This window comes from Phalaenopsis equestris, unplaced genomic scaffold, assembly GCF_001263595.1.
Source record: "Phalaenopsis equestris unplaced genomic scaffold, ASM126359v1 Scaffold234930, whole genome shotgun sequence".
Classification (NCBI taxonomy): domain Eukaryota; kingdom Viridiplantae; phylum Streptophyta; class Magnoliopsida; order Asparagales; family Orchidaceae; genus Phalaenopsis; species Phalaenopsis equestris.
In genome coordinates, this window is record NW_018252827.1 from 47,765 (window position 1) to 73,835 (window position 26,071).

Consider the following 26,071-nt stretch of genomic DNA (forward strand, 5'->3'; position numbering starts at 1 on the left):
AAGTTTTGCTCTCTTTTCTTTTCTTCTTTTCTCCTCCTTAGCCCCCCTTTTTGTCAAAATGGGTGGTTAAATAATGTGTGGCCAAAAACACAAGAATTTCCTTAAGCGCCCATTTAAAATTCGTCCAAATTCAATGCATTTTGAGAAATAACCATCTCGACGTCATTTTGGCACTGACTGGCGTCATTCGGCGTTGGTTGTGCTCCATACAGGTGTGCTAGAGCCGTTCGACACTCGTTCTAGCGTCATTCAGCGCTAGAACATTTCTTTGCCTTTTTTTTCTCCTAATTTCATCTTTTTGTTTCTTTCAATCCAACTCCCCAAATCGAGTATACCTGCATCAAAAACAAGAAAATAACTTTATTTAAAGTGTAATTTCACCAAAGTTGACCAAATATATGCATTAAAATATATATGAAAAACTGAATAATTTTTTGGTGTATCAGGAGGGATAGAGAGTGAGAGAGAGAGAGAGAGAGGGAGAGAGTTTTGAGAAAGATAACTTAGTCTAACTTATACATAGTACATCAAAATTATTCTCTTGGGTAAGCTTCTTGCAGCCAGTGATGCATGCATCACAATTGAGTCTACAAGAAAATTAAGAGCTAATCTTAAGGCAAAACTTTGATTTTTATTAAGCTTGAAAACTAGCATTGGGTCTACCTTTCTTAGCTTTGTAGGTTATAGGTAGGGAAGAGGATGGAAGGAAAGCATCTTCAATTAGGATAGAAAAATTCCCAAAAATACAAAAATGTTAGTCTAAAAGGGAATTAAGCGGTGTGGTGGGTGATATTTGAGAGTATATGCAACATTTAGGCTAGTGATATTAGGAAGTGTGTTGCGGGAGGAAGTAGTTGGCTCCATTGCCATGAAAAGACGAGGCTCGGTGTTATGAAGAGCTGTAGAGACTGGTTATTGAGGTCGAAACTTGGAGGTGAGGTGTTAGGTTGAGTGGTACTTTTGATACTGCCATTAGATCTAGAAGGCTAAGGAAGGGTACCCCTAGTTCGACTATGGCTTCTTCCACAGCTTGGTGAAAGGGTAGCTTATAGGATGTAGATTTTAGCCAGATTGAAGAATCTCGAGTAAAGGAGTTATTGGTCAAACATGGAGTCAATTTTCGTTCATACTCAACATGTTGTAATAATATTTTGTATTAATTTTAACACTAAGATGATAAAATATTAGGTGATTGCCTTCGGCAGTCCAAGGATCCACATCCAAAAGAAGGACAATTTTGCCAGCAATCTTTGAGATCCCAAATTCTATCTAACAAAGAAGAATATAAGGAAATTGAACCTAAATAGGAATTTCTTTGAAATTTTCTGTTACAAATTAAAAGTAATAAAAGACCTACTACTAATGTACCAAGGGCAACAAGGTAGTACCATTTTTAAATCCCTAGCATCAGTGAACTTGAAAGCAAGAAACCCTCAACAGAAATGACATCAATGGTCCCTCCTAATTTTCAGAATTTACAGATTGTTTAAAGCAGATTAGTATAGAAAGGCCGTCGGTCGGGCGCATACCCAACCAAGGTGAAAGACCATTTCAGTTAATTTCATCTTATTTGTAAGAGAAAACTACTTTCTTCTCATTATAAGGAATGAAGGTGTGGTTGAATTTGGCGTGGGGAGGAGTTGCGAGGATAGAAGCATTAGAGAATATTATTAGTGGTTGGCGGCTAGGATTTTGAAAATAGCCGTCATGAGTAGAAAAAGCTCTAGCAGGGCAGAATTTAACCGACGATCTTGCTTTTTAGTGCAGCCCCCATAAACATGAATATTTTTATTACATTCCTAAAAATTGTACTGAAAATTAAACAGGTGTAAATAAAAAGACTTCTAATTTGCTTTCTACAGAAAATGATAGCATGACAAAGGAATCCATGTCAATACTTCTTGAATGGCCTGTTTCTATCTCGGGAGATTATTTTATAAGTTTTGCACATTAATATCTATTTGTAAGTGGACCAGAACTTTTCCTATGAATTAGTAATTGAGTTTTTTCTTATATCAGTACACTTGAATTGGTTATTACAAATAAAGATCATGAACCACAATACTAATTCTCCTGTATAAATTTAGATGCACACACTTAATTTTAAAAAAAAAATAATAGAAAGAGATGCATTTTTTTACTGAAAAGTATTGTCCTTTTCTAAAGTATATGTCGTAAAAAATGTATACTTCACCCCCATTTGATCAAAGATCTAGATTAAATAATGAAGATCACATGAATTTTTCCCTTAAAAAATGAAATTAAATTATCACACAGAAGACTCGTCCTCTCCATATAATTCGCTTCAGATCATTGGGCATGCTGATTTTATTTAAATCCTCTAAAATTAATTTGATTTCATCAAATTTAATTCTAGTCTTCCTAAATAAATTAATCGATTAGAAGGAGCCGATTAGAAGGAGCCAACCAGGACTAAATTGGCGTTTAAAATAAAAAATTGGGACCTTTTACTCGCGCATGGTTTGAGACGTTCAATTGGGACGAGCACTTTGGAAGCCGAACTCCGAGTAGAACCAAACAGAAAGGAAAATAAATGTCCAATAAATAAAACAAAAAAATGAGCCATCAAATGTAGTCTATTTGATAACCACCATTCCAAGGAAGAAGAAACGTTCCCCGCAAACCTCCATGGCTCTTTCTTCCCCTCCACCTCCTCCTTCACAACATAATATCAGAAGACATAACCACATAGACAAGCTTCATGAAACCAAATCGACGCCATTCATTCGCTTCTCAAACATTCTTCTTTATCTCCTTCCTCCTCGTCTTCTGCCTTGGAAATGACAAGTTTCTCATTTCCACCATTAAAAAGAACGCCTTTGAAGCAATGGACGTCAGCCTTACTGACGTTGAGTACAAAGTTCCTCTTCAGGGAAACCTCACCAGCGTCCAAGCATCAGCTATGCTGATAAGAAATAGAACATTCTGGCTAAAAGGTGCCAATTTGAGTTCCTTTCACCTTCCCCCTGGCATCATTTCCAACTCTTTTAGCAGAAGAGTACTACTAATCAGCTACAACTTAGGCCACAACCTCTCCAATTCTCTGTACACTAGCAGCGTAGAGTCTGGCTTCTCTCTAATTTCACCAGTCGTTGGACTTCTCGCCTACGATGGTGGGGATGCAACTCACTCCAATCGTCGTGAACTCGGCTTCACTCTGACGGGCGAGCTCATTGTAATTAAGATCCCGGCATGGGAAAACAGAGCGGTGAGCTACTGTGCTCGGTTTGGGAAAAGAGGATATTTTAGTTTGGAAGGAGAGGAGTTGAACGGATGTTGTTTGACGAAAGGACCGGGGAGTTTTGGCGTGGTGGCAAAGGGTTTGATAGGAGAGTTGCCGGCGGCTGCACCGCCACCTCCGGCGGCGGATGCAAGGGAGAAGAGGTGGAGGATGTGGATGGTGGGTTTGGGAGGGGCAGGGAGCTTGGCTTTGGTAAGTTGGATGGCGATTTGGGTGGGGAGTTTGGTGGCAAGGAGGAGGGTAAGGGAGATGAGGAAAGAGGCTGATGAAGGACAGGTGCTTGACGTTATGTGGATTGGAGGGAGAAAAATTCCTGTTGCTGGATTAACGAGGACTGTGCCGGTGCTGTGATAAGGAAAAAAAATATTACATTCGGACAGCATAAATGTAGCTGAGGAGAAGAGGAATCCGACCTTCACCCTCGTTGTATTTGGGCCCTTTGTCCAGACATCGAATGTAATATTTTCTGATGATTGAGGGAAAAAGTTCAAAAATGTTTTGTTTTTCTTTTATTTTTTTTGGTGAGTTTCAAACAACATATTGTGAAAAAAAGGGTAAAAATTTTAGAAGGATTTTCTCAAAAAGTAATTTGCTTGAGGAATGATCAGGGTTCTTTGAATGTAAATTAAAATTTATAGCATAGATGAAGAATTGTATTGCACAAATGAAGCACAAATTGCGCTGTATTTTAATCGAATTTTGATCATATTTTAGTCCTCTCAGAACGTTTTATAATAAATTCCTGAACAAAGAAGTTTGTTCAGCACTTATTGGGCGAGTGTGGCATAAAAAAAAATTCTTAAAGTGACTTTTTTTTGCCGCTTTCTCGTGAGCTGATTCTTCTTCCTAAACGCAGGAATGGTGAGTGAGAAAATATCTCATTTTTAGTAAGCGTTCAGGAGCGTTGGACGAGAGAGAGTACAATGATTAGTCGCTCTATTTACTTCGTAGGACTTGTAATAATTTATCCAGAATTGAAGGTCATCTTTAGAAGAAGGGGAAAAGAATGGAAGGAAAGCCTCATGATAATTTAACCAAAATTGATGGGTGTCTTTAAAAGGGAAAAATATTATATCAGGACTCCTAAGATACTACGTTTGGATTGGAATATTTGGCTGTGTTATGGGAATATTCAATTTGCGTTATTTGTAAAAATGATGTGTTATTCGAGTATTATATGGTGTTATTCGATTATTTTGCGGTGTTATTGGAATATTTCATCACGTTAATTGACTTAGAGCTATATTATTCAGCATATTCTCCGTGTTGTTTCAATTTTCACTATGTTATTGGAATAACACAATCCCAAATCAAGCAATGCGAGTGAATATTCTAATAACACTTCAGCCCCAAATCAAGTAACGCGATGGAATATTTCAAAAACACTGCAAAATAATCTAATAACGCCATATAATACTCGAATAACACATCATTTTTACAAATAATGCAGATGAAATATTCCTGTAACATAGCCGAATATTCTAATTCGAACATAGCTCTACGTTAGGAGTCATGATGTAATATTTTTCCCTTTAAAAGAAGGGGGACATGATGGGAGGTGTAGCTATTTCATGCCTCATTTATGCGCAATCATTCATATCATTAATAAATTTATCACTCTACTTTAATCTTAAATTATTTGCCATTAATCTCAGAGTATTTCTTTTTAAAAGAAATATTCAATTGCAACAATATCCCAAAAGTTGGTCAGCTCCGAGTTAAATCAAGCCCGGATCGGGTTGTTAAACCAATATGAAACTTTTAGTGTATAATTGAATTATCAAATGAATTCCAAGTCTAAGATGCTTATGAGAGAATCGAGTGTTCTATAGAGTCGAATTCAACGAGTCCAAAATCACTCAATTTCAACATCAATATAATCATTACCCCTCTTGGTGGGGGGGGGGTGGACATTGAGAGCCAAAAGAATACTGAAGCTTAGTCGAGTTGAAGTCCAACATCTCTTCAGCATCGCAAATTTGAGGAATAACTCCCACTTCTACAACCATCAACTACAGTGAACCACCACCTGCCGACCATCGTTAAAGTGAAACCGCTTGCAGAATCACATGCGCTGTGAAATCCCATCATATATTATAGAGTAACGAGACATTCTATAGAATAACACACTCCACAGACAACGCAACAATGTTTCCCAAAGACAGTGTAACAATGCACTTCATATACGGTGCAAAGATACCTTTGAAAGATGATGGAACACTGTTCCTCAATGATGATGACTTTCCTTGAGCACCTAAAGCTCTTTCCTTGCATCGCACCGCTATGACACATGTTAAAAACTATGACTAAAATGATTCACAGCTCGTGCAAGTCCCATCTTTGGCCAAGCGGCTTACAGATGATATAACAACACACTATTCTGACCTATGTGACCCACAGCTTGTGCAGCTCTCAACCATTATACTTTCGACCTACGGACATCATCACAACTCACCATAACTTCCTACAAGACAAATTACAACCAACGTGGTCCACAACTCATGCAGCTTTTAATTCTAGTCTCTATGGCTTATGAACATCATTACAGCACACAAATGTGTCCTAAGGGATCAGCTGCGACATACTGGCTTCCAACTCATGCAGATGTGGGCTCCAGCCCCTACAGCCTATGGATGTTATCCTAAATCATTCCAACTTATTAATTATTTATATTATTTTTATTTATTCAATTTTACCTTAGTATGATATCAATGGATCCCAAATTGTCTTGTGAATCACATGAATGAAATGGAGAGTTGGTCGAATGAAGCAAGAATAAATAAAACACAAGTAATACTTAGTTTTCTTAGGAAATATTAGGGACATTGAGCCAAAAGAATACTGAAGCTTAGTCGAGTTGAAGTCCAACATCTCTTCAGCATCGCAAATTTGAGGAATAAGTCCCACTTCTTCAACCATCAACTATAGTGAACCACCACCTGCCGACCATCGTTAAAATGAAACCTCTTGCAGAATCACATGCGCTGTGAAATCCCATCATATATTATAGAATAACGAGACATTCTATAGAATAACACACTCCACAGACAATGCAACAATGTTTCCCAAAGACAGTGTAACAATGCACCTATAATACGATTCATATACGGTGCAAAGATACCTTTGAAAGATGATGGAACACTGTTCCTCAATGATGATGACTTTCCTTGAGCACCTAAAGCTCTTTCCTTGCATCGCACCGCTATGACACATGTTAAAAACTATGACTAAAATGATTCACAGCTCGTGCAAGTCCCATCTTTGGCCAAGCGGCTTACAGATGATATAACAACACACTATTCTGACCTATGTGACCCACAGCTTGTGCAGCTCTCAACCATTATACTTTCGACCTACGGACATCATCACAACTCACCATAACTTCCTACAAGACAAATTACAACCAACGTGGTCCACAACTCATGCAGCTTTTAATTCTAGTCTCTATGGCTTATGAACATCATTACAGCACACAAATGTGTCCTAAGGGATCAGCTGCGACATACTGGCTTCCAACTCATGCAGATGTGGGCTCCAGCCCCTACAGCCTATGGATGTTATCCTAAATCATTCCAACTTATTAATTATTTATATTATTTTTATTTATTCAATTTTACCTTAGTATGATATCAATGGATCCCAAATTGTCTTGTGAATCACATGAATGAAATGGAGAGTTGGTCGAATGAAGCAAGAATAAATAAAACACAAGTAATACTTAGTTTTCTTAGGAAATATTAGGGACATTGAGCCAAAAGAATACTGAAGCTTAGTCGAGTTGAAGTCCAACATCTCTTCAGCATCGCAAATTTGAGGAATAAGTCCCACTTCTTCAACCATCAACTATAGTGAACCACCACCTGCCGACCATCGTTAAAATGAAACCTCTTGCAGAATCACATGCGCTGTGAAATCCCATCATATATTATAGAATAACGAGACATTCTATAGAATAACACACTCCACAGACAATGCAACAATGTTTCCCAAAGACAGTGTAACAATGCACCTATAATACGATGCAACCACACATTGTGATGAGTGTGCAACGACACTCCCCAATGGAGATGTAACAATGCACTTCATATACGGTGCAACGATACCTTTGAAAGACGATGGAACACTGCTCCTCAATGATCATGACTTTCCTTGAGCACCTAAAGCTCTTTCCTGGCATCACACCACTATGACATATGTTAAAAACTATGACTAAAATGATTCACAGCTCGTGCAAGCCCCATCTTTGGCGCCAGCGGCTTACAGATGATATAACAACATATTATTCGATTTTGTTGTTATACGATTTTGAATTGTTGTTGTGATGATTTGAATTTGAATTGTTGTTGTGATGAGTTATATACAATGATTGTGAGTCTTATACGATTTTGTTGGCACAAAACATTATTATATTAAAGGACATGAAGTGTGAAGAAAGAAATATGAGAATTGAGTATGCAAGTTTGGCGCTATAGCGCTAGAATTAGCGTTATAGCGCCACAATTCAAATAACTCCTTTAAACCGCCAAAAATTTGATTTCTTTTCTTCTTCCTCTATATAAAACCTCCTAGGATGGGATTTAAAGTATCCCTATGACATTCTTATGTATTCTAAAGAGATTTGAGAGAGGTAATTTCATTTGATAGATCATGGAAAGCAATGGCAATTGGAGATTTGAAGAAAATAAGTTGGTGCATAAGGATGCTCAGACCTACTTCAATGGAAATCTTGCATTAAGTCTGGGGCGCCTCATGGAAAAGCTTGAGAAGATTGAAGGTGAGATTTCTTGTATGCATTCAAAGGTTGAAAAGTTGTCCCACCAATAAGAGCTTATGGATTGACAGTTGAAAATGCAATTCAATAGTTTAGCGTGTTTCCAAGATGGTCAAGTGGCTATGTATAGAACCATTAAGTGGATCGACGACAAATTTGCTAAGGAATTTGCTCATGCTCCTTTCTATCATTGCAACAATCAAAATTTTTTGGTAAGAGGAATGGAGAATATCACCACTGATCAAGAGTGGTCCTAAAGGATGTTTTTATATAGATATTTCTATTTTAGTGTTGTGTAATTATGTGTGTTGTGCGTATCATATTCGTTTTAAGACTTAGTGTGGTTTGTATTGTCTTTATTTTATGAACATCAAATTGATGTCTATGTGGTTGTGTTGTATGTAATGAACTTATAACTAATACAAAAAAAACCAATTATGTTCTGTTGTGAAAAATTGGCCTTATGTTTTCAAATTAGAGTTTGCAAACTTAAAATTTTGGAATGGCGGTGAACTCAATAACTATAAAAATTTGAAAAATAGTCTATCTACATCCTAGATTTTTTGTTTCCTCTGCAAATATAAAATAAATTTTAAATTTGGATGGGTATGAATGGCGCTATAGCACCACATTTGGGCGTTATAGCTTCGTTCATCAGGCTATGCATGGCGCTATAGCGCCACCGCCCGACACTATAGCGTAGAATTACCCGTGAGTCATTTAAGTGCCTAGACCCACAGATTTCGCAATTTTCACCATCGCTTTGTCCCCTTCCTCCATCTTTCGCATTTTTCTCCCCTAGGGTTTCAATTCGTGCTTGATTGGCTTGGAGTTAGGCTTCTAAACTTGGGATTTCTTCATCTTTAGGTAAGATCTTCACCTTGGCTTTGAAAAATTTTGATTTGAAAATGAATTTCACCCACATTGTGGATTAGGTCTAAAATTTGATGAAAATAGTGTGAAATCCATGGTTGAATGATTTTTTTTATGTATAGATTGTGTTTTTCGGAGCCTTTTCAAGTTGAGTTTGTGATTTTTGGAATTTATCTTAATTTTTTTTAGATTACACGTGGCCCTAAAATGAAGAGAGGCAAGGAGAAAACAACTTTTGATTCTGATAAGTTTGTTAGTGCAAGGGCACGGGACAGATATGTTGATCTGCAATCAAAGAAGTTCATTGCAGAACGCAGTTTTCTATGTCGCAGCGGAATTATTGAGTACTTGATTGCAGAGCGACAGTGGGAACACTTTTGTTATTTCACTGTCATATCCGTAATTTCAGTTGTTCGAGAGTTCTATGCGAACTTGTCAGACGAATCTGATGATTTAGTCTATGTACGAGGGCAATATGTGAATATTAGTTCTGTTCAAATTAACCACATATACCAACTGCACATTGTTCCTACTTGCTTCTTTTCTGAGTTCCATCACACTAACGATGAATTAGATGAGATTATGGGATTTTTGACTGATGGAAATGGAGTTTGATGGTTTTGACTGATGGAAATGGAGTTTGGAAAATTAGGAATGGGTGACATGTGAACTTTGCTTTTTCAAAACTTATTTTTCATTCTCGAACTTGACATTATTTCATCTCTAGTAGATTACTGCCTACCAACCATTTTAACAAGGTAACCCGTGAGAGAGCCACTTTAAACTATTGTATTCAGATGAAGAAACCTATTGACATTAGTTCCCTCGTTTATACCAACATGTTTGTTTTCTTGAGAGGAAGAACTATAGGAGTTTTGGGCTAGCCTTCTCTTATTACTACTTTGTGTACTAATTTTGGTGTGAAGTATGAGACTTGGGAAGAAACTTTGCCCTCACATAAACCCATTGGAAAAAAAAAATCTGGAAAATTATGAGAGACATTTTGGGACTAGACCTAGGACTGGAGTTAACATACCTTCTACTTCAGCTTCTACTTCTACTCCCGCTCCTGCTCCTGCTCCTACTCCTAGACCATCTGCTTCTGATTCGATTTCTCTGCATTCACTTTTGGAACAAATGATGATTCAACAAAGAGATCTTATAACTTTACAGAATCAGGTAAAAGGCCTTGAATCTCACTTGTACCATAGTGATGATATTACGTTGAGGAAGGTTGAGTATGATTTTGCTTATAATGAGGCTATGATGGAGATATATTGGAGGTGATCATTCTGTGGAATTTCCTACTTGCCCCACTTTCACACCATATCGACCTTCTGAGATGGATGAAGATATAGATTTGGGAGATGGTGGTGATGATGATGATGATGATGCTGGCGATGATGAAGATGTGTAGTGTGTTGTTTTCTTTCTTTCTTTTGATATGTTTAAATATTTGGACTTTATTATGCTCGTGATTAGTTGTATTTGTGTTGGAATGTGCTTGTATTTAGTTCTTTGTCTCTATTAAACTGTTAGTTCTACTTTTTATCTTTAGCTCCAAATTAAATGTTAGAGTAGTATTTATGTTATGCATGTTAATCTTATGTTTATCACTACTCAATACTTGTCTTTTCTACTTGTACCTGCATTAATTTCCTTGTTATAAAATTTTAAATTGTTATAAAAGTTATAAAATTTTAAAAAATTTTCTCTTCCTTCATGAACTTTCCTGCTTTAAATTAGTTTAAAATTTTAAATTTGGGGGAAGGGAGAAAATTCTTTTTAAACTAAACTTTATTTTGTTCTCAGTAATTGTATTTTTCAAAATTATATTTAACATAACATGTGGTATGTAGAGTTAACTTAGAAAACTATGTTTTTGGTTTTATGAAAGTTGTAGAAAACCTAAGTAAATTTTTTTTATAATGAAGGTTAATTCCAGAATTAAGATATTTAGTATGAATGGTTTGGAGTTATGCTTTTGCTATTTAAAGTAAAGAAAACTGTATTTTTAAAAATATTAAGAATCATAGATTTATACTTGAAAAAAAAAAGGATTGAGACTTTATGAAAAATCTTAAAGCTAAAACACATTTTTTAAGGTAAAGAAATGTGAGATGTTTTTAAATTTAAGAGGAGGATAGTGAAGTTCAAAATCATTAAAGGCTATCCAGACATAGTAATTCTCACATGACATATGAAAAAAAGAGAAAAAAGAAGAAAGAAAGAAAGGATCGAAAAGATATTTAAAGAAAAAGAAAAACAAAAACAAAAATAAAAAACTATGTGAGGAGAAGTTTGAGGAGATGCCTAATAAAAAATTGACTCTACTTGAATCATCTTAAGGAAGGATGCTTAATTACATTTTTAACTTAGACTTAGAAGTATTAGAACACTTTACTAATAAAGTTCTCATGAAATTTTTTTTCTGGTAATTCTTCTAAGTATCTTAAGTATTATTAATTGCAGTTATTTTTGAAATAAATAGAAAATCAGAACTCTTAAACTTGACGACAAAATGTTCTTGTACTTTAGTTTTTAACCTGAGTTGTTAAAAATTTTTCTGAAAGTTTTATTATAGCATTTATAAAGCAGATATTATAGAATTCCTTAAGTTAAATTTGCTACCACATGTTATAAATTTTATATAGTATAAAAAGTTACGTGAGGATAAATAACGTTTAAGTTTGGGGGAGTTGATCAACCTCAAAATAACCTATTTTTAGTGCATATTTTATAAGCATTTTATGTAAATTTTTTATGATATTGTACTTTAAAGGACGGTATTTTTCATGTTTTTGATTTCATGTACATGAAATGGGCATTTACAGAAAATAGGAAAAAACTAAAACAAAAATGCTGATTTTGGAGTCATAGCGTCACTGTCGACCTTGGAGGGCACTATAATGCCCAAGACTGGCGTTATAGTGCCAGTAACTACCTTTCTAGAAGATATCGAATTTGGCCAAATTTTGGAGGAGTGTTTGAAGCAACCCATGGTTATTTTCTGTTTTATATTTAATGAGAAAGATTTGACCGAATTGATAGACCTTTTAGAGCCTCAAAACATTAATTGGGCGGCAATAATGAGTTAGGTTTTCATATTTTGTTTTCAAGTGTAAGTGTGAGTGTGCTTTAGTGTGAAGAAGTTTGGAGATTGCTTAAAAGAAACTCCAGAAGTTTGCTTGGGGAGAAGACATAAGGTACTTTCTACTTGTGTTTAAGTTTTTGTTGTAAGACTTGGATTTCAATGCAAATGTTTGTTTTTATTTAATCTCCATGAATTCTAAGTAGTTTTCTTTCTTTCTTCTTGCATATGGGACTTAATATTGGGAGATGAGAATGATTTAAAGATTTATTTTTACTCTTAAAAATTGTGATGGTATTTTCACCAAATCTTCATTTACTTTACAAACTGACCACTTGTGAGGTTAAAATCTGTTAAGAAATATAATGACTTGAAAGGGCTATGATTTCACCCAACTAGTGGATACCACACTTCATTATAGGCAGAATCATTGCGATCATCTAAGGGGGGGTGCAACTAAATAGGGAGATAAGTTTTGATGGGTGTAGAATTGGTTAAATCTAGAGTGACAGGCTAGATTATTATCAATTTGGCTTAAGATTTAGTGCCCTAACGTTGGAATTCAATCATTACGATGGCATAAGCTAGGGGCATCTAGAGGTGAGAGGCTAGATAGCACTGATGTGGAGTTGAGATGTTAAGGAATTGACCTTAATTTAGCTAATGTTTTTTGCAAGCACCAAAAGGGGAAAAAGAATTAGGGATTCAGTCAATACGATGGCATAGGCTAGGGGCATCTAGAGGTGAGAGGCTAAACAGCACTAATGTGGAGTTGAGATGTTAAGGAATCGACCTTAAGTCAGCTAATGTTTTTTGCAAGCAATGGGAGGGGATAAAGAATAAGAGATGCTTCTATTTGTCACAATACTTCATTTTTTTCTTAAATCATTTGAATCCTACAGAGATTAAAATCTCTTTGCAAGGGGAAAGGTTTTTCATAATATCCAAACTTGTTATACTTTATTAAGCTATTACATTTAGTTGTTGATTTCCTTTTTTAACTCTTTAAGTAGTGATTTTTAGTAAACATATAATTTTAGACCCCTTATTTATTTAATTTGCAATTTAAATAGAATTTCTGTGAGTTGATTTTAAGAGTTACCGCATTCCTCATGGGATCGATACTGGGGTTTTTAAGGAAAATCCTACATTACTTGAAACGATACGTATACTTACATAGCACCTCTAGTGTGAAAATTTATTAAATAATTCATAAATCATTATTTGTGTTCATACTAGCTGCTAGATATAAATTGAGATATATTTTCTGACAAAACTAAGGAGATTAAAAATACAAGTAATTGTGGGTCAGGTCAAAGGTCAACGCATTTAGCATGAAAAGTATGGTTAATAATTATATGAGTAAAGCATATGGTCGAAAACGTTACAGTAAGAGAGATACATAGTTTCTCATATACTGATTATCAAGAGTGCAATTATAGGTTGCCCTAAGGACTTCCACCTTGCTTGGATAAAACCCAAAAATCACTTTTAAGAGAAGCATATGAATGTCCATAGGTACGCACTTTGCTAGCCTCGCTAAGTTGTCTCTCAGTAAGTGTAGAAAATATGTCATCACAAGTGATTCTCATATATAAAGCATCAAAACAGGGCAATTTTGTAGCTCATGAAAGTATCAATAATACACATTTGTTACTTAATAATGTAGCTAAATGAGTACAAAAATTTTGAAAATAACTTGTGTATAAAACATAACAAGTACAAGTAATGCCTAAGCATAAAACATCTTCAAAAAATTTTCGTTGATCGGAGGCATGTGATGAGTTCCATCTGCGTCAACTAGCATGTAAGCTACTCCTTCGTAGACTGTCTCTATCACGAATGGACCTTCCAATGAGAGTTCAAATTTTTCATGTGTACAACAGTGAGTCACTATGGGATAACGCAAGACTAATACCATGTCTCTAACCGTAAAAGTAGAGCCCCTCACGCGTTTATCGTAGGTTTCGGTCATTCGATCGTGGTAAAGCTCGAGGATTTGTTGATCATGTAGCCTCAGCTCGTCAAGGTTATCCAATTTTTCCAATCACAGTCTGATGTTTAGCTTGTTGTTTATATCGTTGCTCATAACAACTCTCAACGAAGGCAATTCAACTTCCAAGGGAAGAACTGCTTCGGACTTTATAGACAATGTGTATGGACTAGAGCCTATGGATGTGTGATATGTCATACGATATGCCCATAAGGCTTTCGAGAGCTTCTCATGTCGTTTTCTTTTGCTAGGATGTAAAGTCTTCTTTATAATATTGACCAAAATCTTATTAAAAGCTTCAAATAATCTATTAGTTCTCGGATAATATATGGTATAAAACTGCCAATCTATTTGATGGCGATGAACAAGCCTATTGATTTTGATGTTCTTGAAGGTGAACCCGTAATCGAATACGATACGGCGTGACACACCAAACTGACATAGGGTGTTGTTCTTAACAAAGTGCGACACATTTTCTGCCTTCACCTCCCTCAAGGGAACAACGTCCACCCACTTACAAAAATAGTTGGTGGTCGCAAGAATGAATCTGTGTCATTTAGAGGACGGAGGCTCAATAGGTCCAACGATAGCACATTCGAGGGTTGATGAGGTACGGGACTAAACACTTGACACTGATGGCACCACTTGGCATATTCCATTCAATCAAGGATCAATAAAAGTTAATAATAGCCAAGTTGATTAATTTTGATTTTCATTTTGGGGCTCAATTGATGTGACCCACAGATGCCTTCATGAACTTCAGTCATGATCTTTTGGGCCTCATTCCTATCGACATATCGAAGCCACGTCTGCTCAAAAGAGCGACGGTACAACGTATCATTCATAATAGTGAATGAGAGTGCTCGATTTTGAATTTAAGGAGCAAGGGAGTGATCATCGGGGAGTATCTCCTTTGTCAAATATGCGATGAAGGCTTGAAACCAATCAATATATGATTCATCAGAAGCGGAAAGGTCTATGCCTTTGTCACTCAACATGGAGGTTTCTAGAGTGCTAAAAAGTATTGGTGACAATAACCTTCTTTCTGGGATCACCACTATCACAGGATCCTCATTAGAACTAGATAATTCTTTGCTATCTTCACAAGAGCGACAACTTTCGATTGAGGAATGAGATATTTTAATCAAGTTCCATCAGGGATGTGCTTTAATAATGCCATGATTATTTTATGATATCCCAATAGGTCAGGCTTGAGCAGTTTATAGGCCCTCCACACCTGTCTGATTATGAGTTGTGAATCGCCATAAACTTTAATCTTTTTGAAATTCATCTGGATGACAATTTCCAACTCAAGAATCAAGGCTTCATATTTCACCTCGTTATTTGTGCAGTTCTGCCAATCTATAAGAATAGAGAAGAATACCCTGCTATGGGGATACTAAGATCTTTTTGATCCCTGACCGTACTTTTGGGATAGATCCCGGTGGACCTTTAAAGAAGATGCCTCATCAAAGTACAATTCCCACTCGGGATTGTCGATGGCCAATAAATGCTTATCAGAAAACTCATCATTCAACGATGAATCAACCATAATTGGATGAGCAGCTGGAAAGTCAGTCAAAGCCTGTTCTTTGACGACTCGCTTAGGGACGTATGAAACACCAAACTGTGATAGGATCATGGCTCATCTGGCTAATTTTCCGGCCAATGTAGAATGAGTAATTAAGTATTGTAAGGAATTTACCCTCAAAATCGCATTAGAATGATGTGAGAGCATGTAATGACTCAATTTCTGAATTGAGAATATCAATGCCAGACAATTTTTTTGATTGGCAGATGTTTCATTTCAGTGGGAATGAAACACCAAATAAGATAGTACAGGGCGATCTCTTCCCCTCATCATTAACTTAGCTAGCATGCCCCTACTGACTCATCTAGTGTGGTTGTATACAGTATAAGGGGTTTCCCTAGGATGGGAGCTAGTCATACTGGTGGTGCCAATAAGTAGCGCTTGATATCATCAAAGGTGACCTGACAAACTTTATCACAATGGAAATGAACCTCCTTCTTGACCAAAAAGGGGAAATGTTGACATTGTCCGGAGAGGTTGGAGATAAACCTCCTTGGTTAATAAAACAGATGATTCAAAATTGATTGGTAGGTTTTATAAACTTTACTGGCCTGGATTCATAAAAACAGTCAGCAGGTTGATCCTTAAGAGACAGATTCATCTGAAGACAAAATTGGAACTGTGCTAGTACTAATCTGTGTGAATGATATAGACCATGTGTTCAAGACTACTTACTGAGCCGGTCACCAACAATAGAAAGCTCAAATCTGGTCTTCAATGATAGATATAGTTGGGAATACTTCCAAGTTAGATAACTAAACTGGGATTGGTTCAATGACTTCAATTGATTTATTGAAACTGGATGACTGGGTGAACTTTACAACACACTGGTAGAGCAACTTACCCATAAACAACATTAACTTTATTTCTTCGAGAAAGTAGGCACAATAAAAAATTGACACGGCATTGCCATAACAAATCATAATTGTTTTAGAACTATACAAACCACATAGCTTTCTGCTTTCTAAAAAACAAACAGCAAATAAATGGTTCAAAAGCTTCCACTGAAAAAACCAAGCTTCTAAACCTCATTAAGAAATCAATGTCTTACTTCAATCACAAGATTCAAAGGCTCTGCTATCTCTCCCTCAATGTCTTACTTCTATCACAAGATTCAAAGGCTCTGCTATCTCTCCCCCGATCTCTCTCTCTCTCACATGACTCCAAGGAGGTGGTGATCAAGATGATCACTACAATAGCTGGAAGGAACAGCTGAGATTTCCAATCTTCCCGTCCATTCTTCACCTGTTTTTAAGGTAATTGGCCTTTCAATGGCTGCAGCATCCACACACAGCATTTGTTTGTATTCCTCATCCCCGAGATCTAACATGGACTTGGATTTCTTCTCCCATGGATTCCAAACAACTACAAATATGAAAACATGACAGTAGCTATCTCACTAAAATGCATCCAACAGTTCAGCGGTTGTAAAAACAAAATTGTACACTCGTGCAATGGATTAATACAGCTTTGCATTCTCTTCTTTCGGCAAAGCCATACCTTTCTGACAAAAAATAAGAGATTTTCTAGAAAATTTTTCATAATTTGGATCACTTATAAGGAAGGAAAACCTTTTCAGCTTTTATAAACTAATATTCAAGTTTTTGTCCCTTTATAAACAAATGAACTTTAAAATTAGATTATTTTCAAAAGATAGTGAGTAGTTTTTCGTGGTTACATCAAACTGTAGTAAATTAGCTAAGGTTGATGTCACATATGAATGTTAGGAGTGGTAAAACAAAATACTTGGAAGAAACTATATTTTTAGGGAAAGCAAAAGATGGAAGTTTTATGACTTCTCACTTTATTAATAGCATAAATTCATTAATTGAATTGACTCTAAAACTAGTTTTTTTTATTGGGCCTGATGTGTGTTTTTCTTTAAATTTCAAGTCTACTGGCCTACTGAAAGTCGAGAACTTAGGGAGTAAGGTCTACCTGGGCTGAAAAATATTGTCCATTTTAAACAAGGAGACTATTAGGACATATAGTTACATATACTAGAAATTAAAATGGAACTTATGGCTTTCTGGCACAGCAGATGCATTGATCATTTAAAAAATTGTTATTAAATAAAAATAGTTTTATTTGCGAAAAAAAGGTCTCATTTTGCTAAAAATGATATTTTTTGTTTAAATTCAAATGCAACAGATGAATCATTCATTGAATTCATCTCACCCATATCTGGCAATCCTCCCTTTCTGATAACAAATGTCCGCTTCTTTTCATGATCAAGAACGGCAACTACATTAGGTGTGCCCAGGTATATTCGATCAACCTGCAGATCAGAAACAACATCTAAACCTGAACAAAAATTACCATCAATTATCAGCACATTTATTGCAAAAACAAACTTTTCATCCTTTGCTCAAGCAATTAAAACCTCGCATGTAAAACCTGTGTGGTTCAACAATGACTTAATCTCAATTGATTGATGAAACCATTTAAAAAAAAATCGGAGTTGTTTGTCAAAAAAGATTGACAATCAAAGAACGGTTCTATGCTTTTAGTAGCTATTTAGACATGCTTGATAACATCAAGATTGCCACCATATTTTGCAGAACTAGACAGAATCTTACAATTTCTTCTTTCTAAGGGTTCAATTCGTTCCATGTAATGTAAAATCCACAAGAATGTAGAAGAAATCATATGTTTGAAATATTGCAAGAACTCATATGGTGGTTGGTTAGATGAACTTGTAAGACAAATATGATTTTTAAACTCTACAAACAAATTTCATGTTCTTTCAAAAATAAATATTTCAAATTCACACTCTGGTCTCATATGGATGCTTGAAGATAGAGATTATGTTTTGAAAATAGATGAGATTTTTTGATTCAACCAATGGTTGGATGAGAGAGAAAATAAAGTAGTAGTTGAACACATTGGGTAAACAAAAAAGGTAGCAAGAAAAGTAAAAAAGATGCTAGCGGAGAAGAAACACAAAGAACTGAATATTATTTCCCATAATAGAGAATACAGCAACATACAAAAAAACAGCCAAGTACAAGTATATTTATACACATAATAGGTAGTTGTGATGGCAGGGCTTTAAATAAATATTTCTATTGAGGTATTGTATTTTATTATCCTCTCGCAAGCTAATATTGGTGTAGTATCCGATTTTCACGAAGTTCAATGAATTGAATCGTCAATGATTGAGTAAAAGATATTTGCTAGTTGATCATTTGTGTTGATGCAGGTCATGTAAACTTCTCTATATTGTATCTTTTCTCGAATAAAGTGGTAGTCCATCTCTATATACTTAGTACAGACGTGAAAGCTGGGTTGCGAGCGACAGCCACACTAGACGTATTGTCAAAATGAAAAGTAGTAGGTAAATTAACAGGAATTCGTAAGTCCTAAATTAGGCAATGAAGCCATATGACATCGGTAGTTATGTTGGAGAGAGCACAATTCTCAACTTTTGTAGAAGAAAGTGCTACAGTTGGTTGTTTCTTGACAGTCCAGTAATTTAAGTTGTTGCCCAAGTAGAAGTAATATCCAATGATGGAGCGACAGAAGAATCACTAGCCCAACAAGAATCAATATATGTACGGAGAGTGAGAGGATCGGCTTGATGATGAGGGACACCGAGATTTAGAGTCCCCTTGATGTAATGAGAAGGCATTTGAGCTGTTGGTGGTAAAGAATGAGAGGACTGAGAAGGTATTGAGCAAGACTATTGACGGCGAAGAAAATTTCACGATGGGTTATGGTAAGATATTGAAGTGAATTGACAAGCATACGGCAAAGTTTGGGATTAGTAAAGGAATGTCGAGAATCCTATGAGAGAGTTATAGAGGGGGATATAGGATTCGAGAGAGGCTTGCAATCAGACATACCGGCATTACTAAGGATAAGAGCAGGATAGTGAGTTTGATATAGGTGCATACCATCCAATGTAGTAGAGATGTGGATACCCAAAAATTTGGTTGCTGAACCGAGAGGCCTCCAGGAGTATATTGTTGATGACAGTGTGAATGGCATAACTATTGTTACGAATAAATAAGATAACATCTACCTAAACAAGATAGAGACGTGTTGTATCTTATTAAAACAGAAAAAGAGGAGTTGGCTTTGCTTCGCTAAAAACCAAATTGAAAGAGATGACTGGTGACTGGTGAGGGTGTAAATAATTCCGGGGAGGCTGTCTAAGGCCATAAATAGTTTTCTTCAACATGCAAACATGAGTTGGTTGATTAGTAACCTTGGGGTTGATTCATATACACAGTGTCATCTAGAGTTCCATGAAGCAAAACATTATAAACATCCAATTGATGACCTTGCCAATGGTGGGAGAGGGCAAGTGCAAGAAGAACATGGATGGTAGGACGTTTAGATAGAGATGAAAGTGTCATTATAATTTAGCAAATCTTGTTGATATCCTTGAGCAACCAAACGAGCTTTATAGCGAACTACAGAGTCGTCGGTATGACGCTTAATTTTATAGGCACATTTACTGCCAATAATTGGCTAACTGGATAGAGGGGGATTGAGTATCCAGGTATCTTGATTTTGGAGAGTTTAATTGTTTTCGTTCATGGCTTCACACCACCTAGATTGAGTAACAACTTGGGTAGAACTTAGAAGTGACAGGTTCCTTATACAAATGATGAATATGAAGAAGATCTAGGGACCGTTTGCGAGGTAGAAAGCCAATTTTAGAGCATTTGGTCCTAGGGTGAGATGGTTGAAGAAGTGATGGAGCTAGAGAGGTGGAATATGGTTGAAAGATAGGTGTGGGAATGGTTTGAGTAGGAACCGAGGGTGGTGGAGATGTAGATAAATCAAAGGAGTCGGATATTGAGAGATTGGAGAAGATGTAAGTAGTGGCTGAACTTGGTTTATAGTGTTGGGAAATTGTGGTAGTTAGGAGAGTTGGAAGTGGGGTGGAAGCAATTGTAGACACATTTCAGGTGTAGAATATTGTTGCTTATATGAAAAACGAGTTTCGTTGAAGATCACGTGATGAGGGATGATAGTTTTACCCGCGAGAGGGTTGAAGCATTTGAAACCTTGGGTGTTAGCGAGATAGTAAATGAAAATGCAGAAGATAGATCGTAGAGCAAGTTTGTAACAAAGTGAAGATGGTGACTAAGAAAAATAAGCTTAGCCAAATATTTTAAAATGAGTGTAGTCAGGTAGTTCAACATAGAAATATGGTATGGGGACATAGAATGACTAAGTTTTGAAGGTAATCTATTAATAATATAAACATCTTTGAACATAATTTCACCCCAAAGAAATAAAGGTACATTGGAGTCGACCAAAAGAGCATGAGAAATATCTAGAATGTGAATGTGCTTGTCTTCGACTATGTCATTCTCTTCAGGTGAAGTTATTTGGTGAATTATGACAACTTTGTATAAAGTTTGTAACAAGAAAATTTTAATATTCGCCACCACCATCAAAGAGTTTTAATAGATGTATTGAATTGAAGTTCGACATAATGTTTAAATTTTATAAAGTGGTAATCTACTTCATTTTCAGTAATCATAGGACAAGTGAAGCGAGAAAAATCAACTATGAAAAGAACATAGTAACAAGATCGTTCTATAGAAGGTTGGAAATCAACATAGCTTTTAAAATTTACAAAAACTATTAAAATTTCTCATTAAGTGAAAATTTTAATTTAAAAGTGAATTTAGTTAAAGTAAAATCATTAATTTATTTAACATATTATCCATCAACAACCAAATGAGCCCTCAAAAAGAGAAGAACAAGACATCATTTGCAAAATTATCTTATCCATCGACGAGCACTTCTTATATTTAGTGATATAAAATATGTTTTATAAAAATGAAAGCTTTAAATTTGAAAGAATTTTGGGGGATTCGTAGACTTTAAAATCAATACTTCTTTCTAAATATACCTAACCAAATGACAATGCAAACACAATTCAATATTTTTTAAAACATAGTTTTAAAAGTCAAAATAATTCAATGGGCACAATTTCCAAAATAAATTCAACTTTCTCAGCTCAAAGCAATCTTAATAGAATTCAAAAATCATTGATTGGTTGAAAATAATCTAATCATAAAATCAATTAAACCTACTTGGATTTTAGTCTTTGCACACTAGGACTTATTCATGAAGTTCAAAATCTAGGTTGATTTGTTTTACTAGGAATCAAATGGGCCCTTGACACTCTTTAGCAGTTGTCAATAGAAGAAACATACTTTAGGAAATAATGGATTTATTATCAATTAAATTGTACCTGAAAATAAAAATGACTGAAAAAAAAAAGTTAAGGAATTTTTTTAAGAAGGTTAAAATCAATGTCGCTTTCTGGCTGCATCCAACCAAATATAACAAATTGCATCAGCTTTCAAAACATTTTTTCTTAATTAAAAAGACAAATGGCTCTTTAGCTAGTTACAATGGGGAACTATACTAAATCACAATAACACTGCAACAACAAAAAGAAAAGTGACAACTAGCATTCAGGTTTAAAGATGAATATTCAACAATAAAAAAATCACAGGAATTTTTTAAATTTTGTAAATTTACCTCGGACTCAAATGTTATTGCATCTCCTTGTTCTGTAAAACGTTCTCTTTGGCAAAGGTTGTCAAGATAGTCAAGTGTCTCCAAGCCTTCAACCCTTACTTCACTATGGTCATATTTTGGGTGACACAACATTGTAAGGAGATGTTCATATGTAAAGCATAAAAATTTTAGCCACTCAACAAAGTCCTATCAGTTTAATTTCAAAAAATAATTTCGTTTATACTTCAGCTAATCTTCCCACCAAAATGAAATGCAAACAAATAAATGAATAGAAGATGCTGCTTCACTTAGAAGACACTGTAAGTTTTGGGTACCTGATGTCAGATACTGAGAAATACGTGTGATAAGCAATTGAGAAACTAAAAGGCTTCCCGTTGATGTTCCTTATCCTAGATATCAGCGTTAGATCTCCATCCATTGAAAGAGACACTCTCAGGCGGAATTCAAAACTGAAATCAAACAATATATTACACATAGATAAATGCTCATCGCATTACACATTTACATGTTGCAAGACAGTGAGACAGACTTATAAGACGGTATCTCAGAAATAAGTAGCAAAAGAATATCACATTATGAAAGGCTTAATGCATAAATGCGATAATATTGGTAATATCTCCTTACATGCATCAAGACTAGAAGGCTTCTAAGATTTTTGTGGGACGATATGTATTACTAAATGAACACTATATGCTGGATATGGTGGCTAAGTGAAATTGGTTGTTTACTACATTTGTACTGTAATTAGCCATTTTGTTCAAATAGACAATCTGATAGTTGATTCATACTGTGCATGTGTTTGGGCAGACTACTTATTAGTATCATCTCTTTGTATAATGAGTTGATTTATGTAATTCAATTAGAGAAATTCCTCTTTTCGGGTGGCAGCTCCTGTATATTTAGTATGCCAGCATTATCATTATTAGTCCTATATTGTGATAGCTTTATTAACCCTTATTCTCAATTCTCTCCTGTTGATATTGCATGTGAGAAGCTCTATTTTGAGTAAATCTACTTTCACAAAATGTTAATCTAATATTATATTTTCTAAGAAAAACACTATCTCAATTGTAACCTAATATTCTCTTTTCTAATAAATGCACTATTCAGACATTTCAAACGTTAGAGCAGAAACAAATTGTTGAATGAGAATGGACTGTGCTGATCTACAAATAATTAGGACTGACCGTGAACCTTAACAACAACAACACTATGAGCTATAAAATGGTAACTTACATATTTAAAAAAAAAACACAAAAACAAAAGTGATATTCATTAAATTATATAAAAACAATTAGAACAGCTACTTTAACTGATAATTAGGAACTTTACATAAATATGAGCAGAAGAAGCTCTACCAGTAAGGCCAACACTTAAGCTCGTCCTCCATTGGCTTTAGCAAAAGGTCAACAAAAACTTTTCCATTGCTATCATTTGGATGTAGGGTTGGAGGATCATTTTCAATGCTCCATATTTTGTTTCTTGCAAATCCATGCTGCTCAAGAGACTCACAATTTCCAAACTAAAGAGTAATGAGGAAAGAAAAAAAGTATAAAAAATTCGGTTAAAAGATGTTTTAACTGATGCCAAACATTGAGCGATGCTCAAAATCCCATTTTACCTGGGGAAAACAAATAGGAATTCCTCCACGCATTGCCTTAGGCGGCTTGAAGATTGCCTGCATTTAGAAATCAAGATGAAGAAAATTTCACAAAAATCTAAAAGTAATTCATCCACGAATTGCAGTGGATTAATAAAATTAGCATATTCCTTAAAGCTTTAGTAGGATGTGAAACTTCTAAAGTTGTGCGTATATTACTGAAAAAAAAAAAATATATATATATATATATATATATAAAACAAGCATGAAACCAGCTGTAATGCAAGAGACGATAATTAGAAAGTAATATCAATTCTCCTGAAATGTTAGGCCAGCAAATGACTCAGAGGTTCGTAATAATAGACAAAAAGTGTGTGATGACTTGGAAAAAAACGTCCTAATTTAGAAATTGGATATTTAATAAACAACAAAATGATGAAATGACCTCCTACCTACCCCCCATTTTGTTAATATATAATAGATTCAGTTCATGCTCCAAACAACAATCTAGCATAATAATAATAATATTATTAATAATATCAATTCTATGAGTAAGTTCGGTGCAAAAATTAACCATGAACCAATTTTTACAGAAATCTAATACTTAAAGGGGAAGATTTGGTCATCATATAAAAGCTCAACAACAAACTCACGCCAATAAAACTTCTAAATCATTTCACAAAACACAAAAGCATTTCATATTTTAAAGGAGTTAAGGAAAAAAGGAAAACACTTTTCATCTTCTAATTAGATTTCAAGCAATCAGAAAGATCATGATAACCCAGAAGGTTATGAGCTTTTCATCAGACTAACTCGGCCACAAATCTTCATCAAAATCATGAAGACCAGAGGTGAAAGAAAATTAGACAAGCCAAACGTGACTAGTTTTAGCTCACCTTACTGCTGGTGAACAAAAGCTCTTCACCCCTTTCATTCCTCCATGAGATTACCTGTCCTCCGTGCAGACTAACCTGAAGAAAGAAGCATTTTAACCAAAAAGCAAAGGAAAGCCGCAGAATTTTAAGAACTGAAAGAATCGCCAACTCAGAGAACTAGGCAATAACAAGGAATGAAATCGCACCCTGGCAGAAGCTCCTCTAGGAACTCGAAGCACAACCTGATCAATTCCATTCCAATCCTTTGCAATCTCGAACTCTGATCTCTGATCCCAAACAGCCGCAGATTGCCTCATCTCCGGGCCAAAAGTAATAACCTCTATAAGAAAATGAAATTAAAAAACTTCTTCCTCCTCTCCTTACGTCAAAAGTTCACAAATAGACAAGCAAGAACACCCTTGTGGCCTTAAATAAAAGCACCCATGGACATTGCCACTGTAAAAAGCAGTTGAAGCCCGACACTTAACACTGCTCCCCCCTCAACTTTCATGTGACCAGAAAGCCCTGTATCTCGTGAATCTAAACCAAATGCAACAACTACCACCCAGCATGCAAAGCTCATGGTTTGAGTTTAAGAGCATGTCGATCAACGGAAACTAATGAGTAACTAGAACTCCAAAAGCTGGGCATTTATTACAAAATTAAAAAGTAACAAGCGGTGAAACCTGACACTCAACAAACGCTTTACACGCAGACGTGACGAGATCCAACACGAAGATTGATTAGCAGATCAATGGATCACCGACCACCGAAAGGCCGAATATAAAAGGGACGGCGACCTTTCGGATCCTGCCCGATAGTGTATTTGTTTGGAGCTTAGCTTGAATTTTATCAAGAATGGATAAAGATAAAACGACAATCATCTTTTAGGCCTTGCCTAAGGATCCCTTTAGTGAAGAAGATAAATTCATCCAAATTAAGATAAGCCGAATATTTATTTGATTGGTTTCCAGCATAATTTTATATCTTTAACAAAAAAATTATTGATTAATATCCTTACTTTAATTTATTAAAAGATTAATTAATCATGATTTAATGTTAATGATGATTATTTTAAAAAATTATTAAAAACTAGATCGTAAAAACGCAAATTACAACATTTATAAGTTTATAAGGTTCTCGAAAAGGGTCGAAATAAACATTAAGAGAGATTACAAAGGAGTAGAATTTTTCTCTCAATCCTTGTAATAGCTAAGCCATCGAGGAAAAAAATAAACAAGTTACTCATGCAATTTTTATCATAAAACATACTATTAAAAAATGTAGTTATTGATGTAAAGAACAAATAAACAAACAAATAAGCTGGTCAGCAATTACAAGGATTGAGAGAAAAAGATAAGATTGACACAATAAGGAAGAAGATTATACTCGTTGAATTCAAAACTTATCAGGGAGACACATAAGGAATAGAGTGCAGAAGAGAGGAAAAGAGAGTGTTTAGTAATGAACACTAAAATCACATGACCTTTTATTTAGAAAAT

The 26,071-nt window shown here is 35.3% G+C and overlaps 2 protein-coding genes across 3 annotated transcripts; one reads left to right on the forward strand and one right to left on the reverse strand.

The window, feature by feature from the left end:
* On the reverse strand, positions 1 to 25,399 carry LOC110039044 (putative glucose-6-phosphate 1-epimerase). 2 transcript variants are annotated; one of them, XM_020743989.1, is made up of 9 exons: positions 25,256 to 25,399; positions 24,776 to 24,909; positions 24,591 to 24,665; positions 23,716 to 23,772; positions 23,453 to 23,616; positions 22,409 to 22,543; positions 22,095 to 22,197; positions 17,760 to 17,859; positions 16,474 to 16,946 (listed from the first exon to the last, which is right to left on the reverse strand). In XM_020743989.1, exons 2-9 carry the CDS (start codon positions 24,884 to 24,886, stop codon positions 16,735 to 16,737), a joined length of 957 nt encoding a protein of 318 aa, XP_020599648.1. In that variant the 5' UTR covers positions 24,887 to 24,909; positions 25,256 to 25,399; the 3' UTR covers positions 16,474 to 16,734. The 2 variants fall into 2 exon arrangements, with proteins under 2 accessions (XP_020599650.1, XP_020599648.1); XM_020743991.1 differs by lacking the exons at positions 16,474 to 16,946; positions 25,256 to 25,399 and adding an exon at positions 1 to 335 and having other exon boundaries at positions 24,776 to 25,249.
* On the forward strand, positions 2,604 to 3,767 carry LOC110039045. The gene has a single exon (XM_020743992.1). It carries the CDS (start codon positions 2,723 to 2,725, stop codon positions 3,611 to 3,613), a length of 891 nt encoding a protein of 296 aa, XP_020599651.1. The 5' UTR covers positions 2,604 to 2,722; the 3' UTR covers positions 3,614 to 3,767.
* Positions 25,400 to 26,071: the final 672 nt, after the last annotated feature.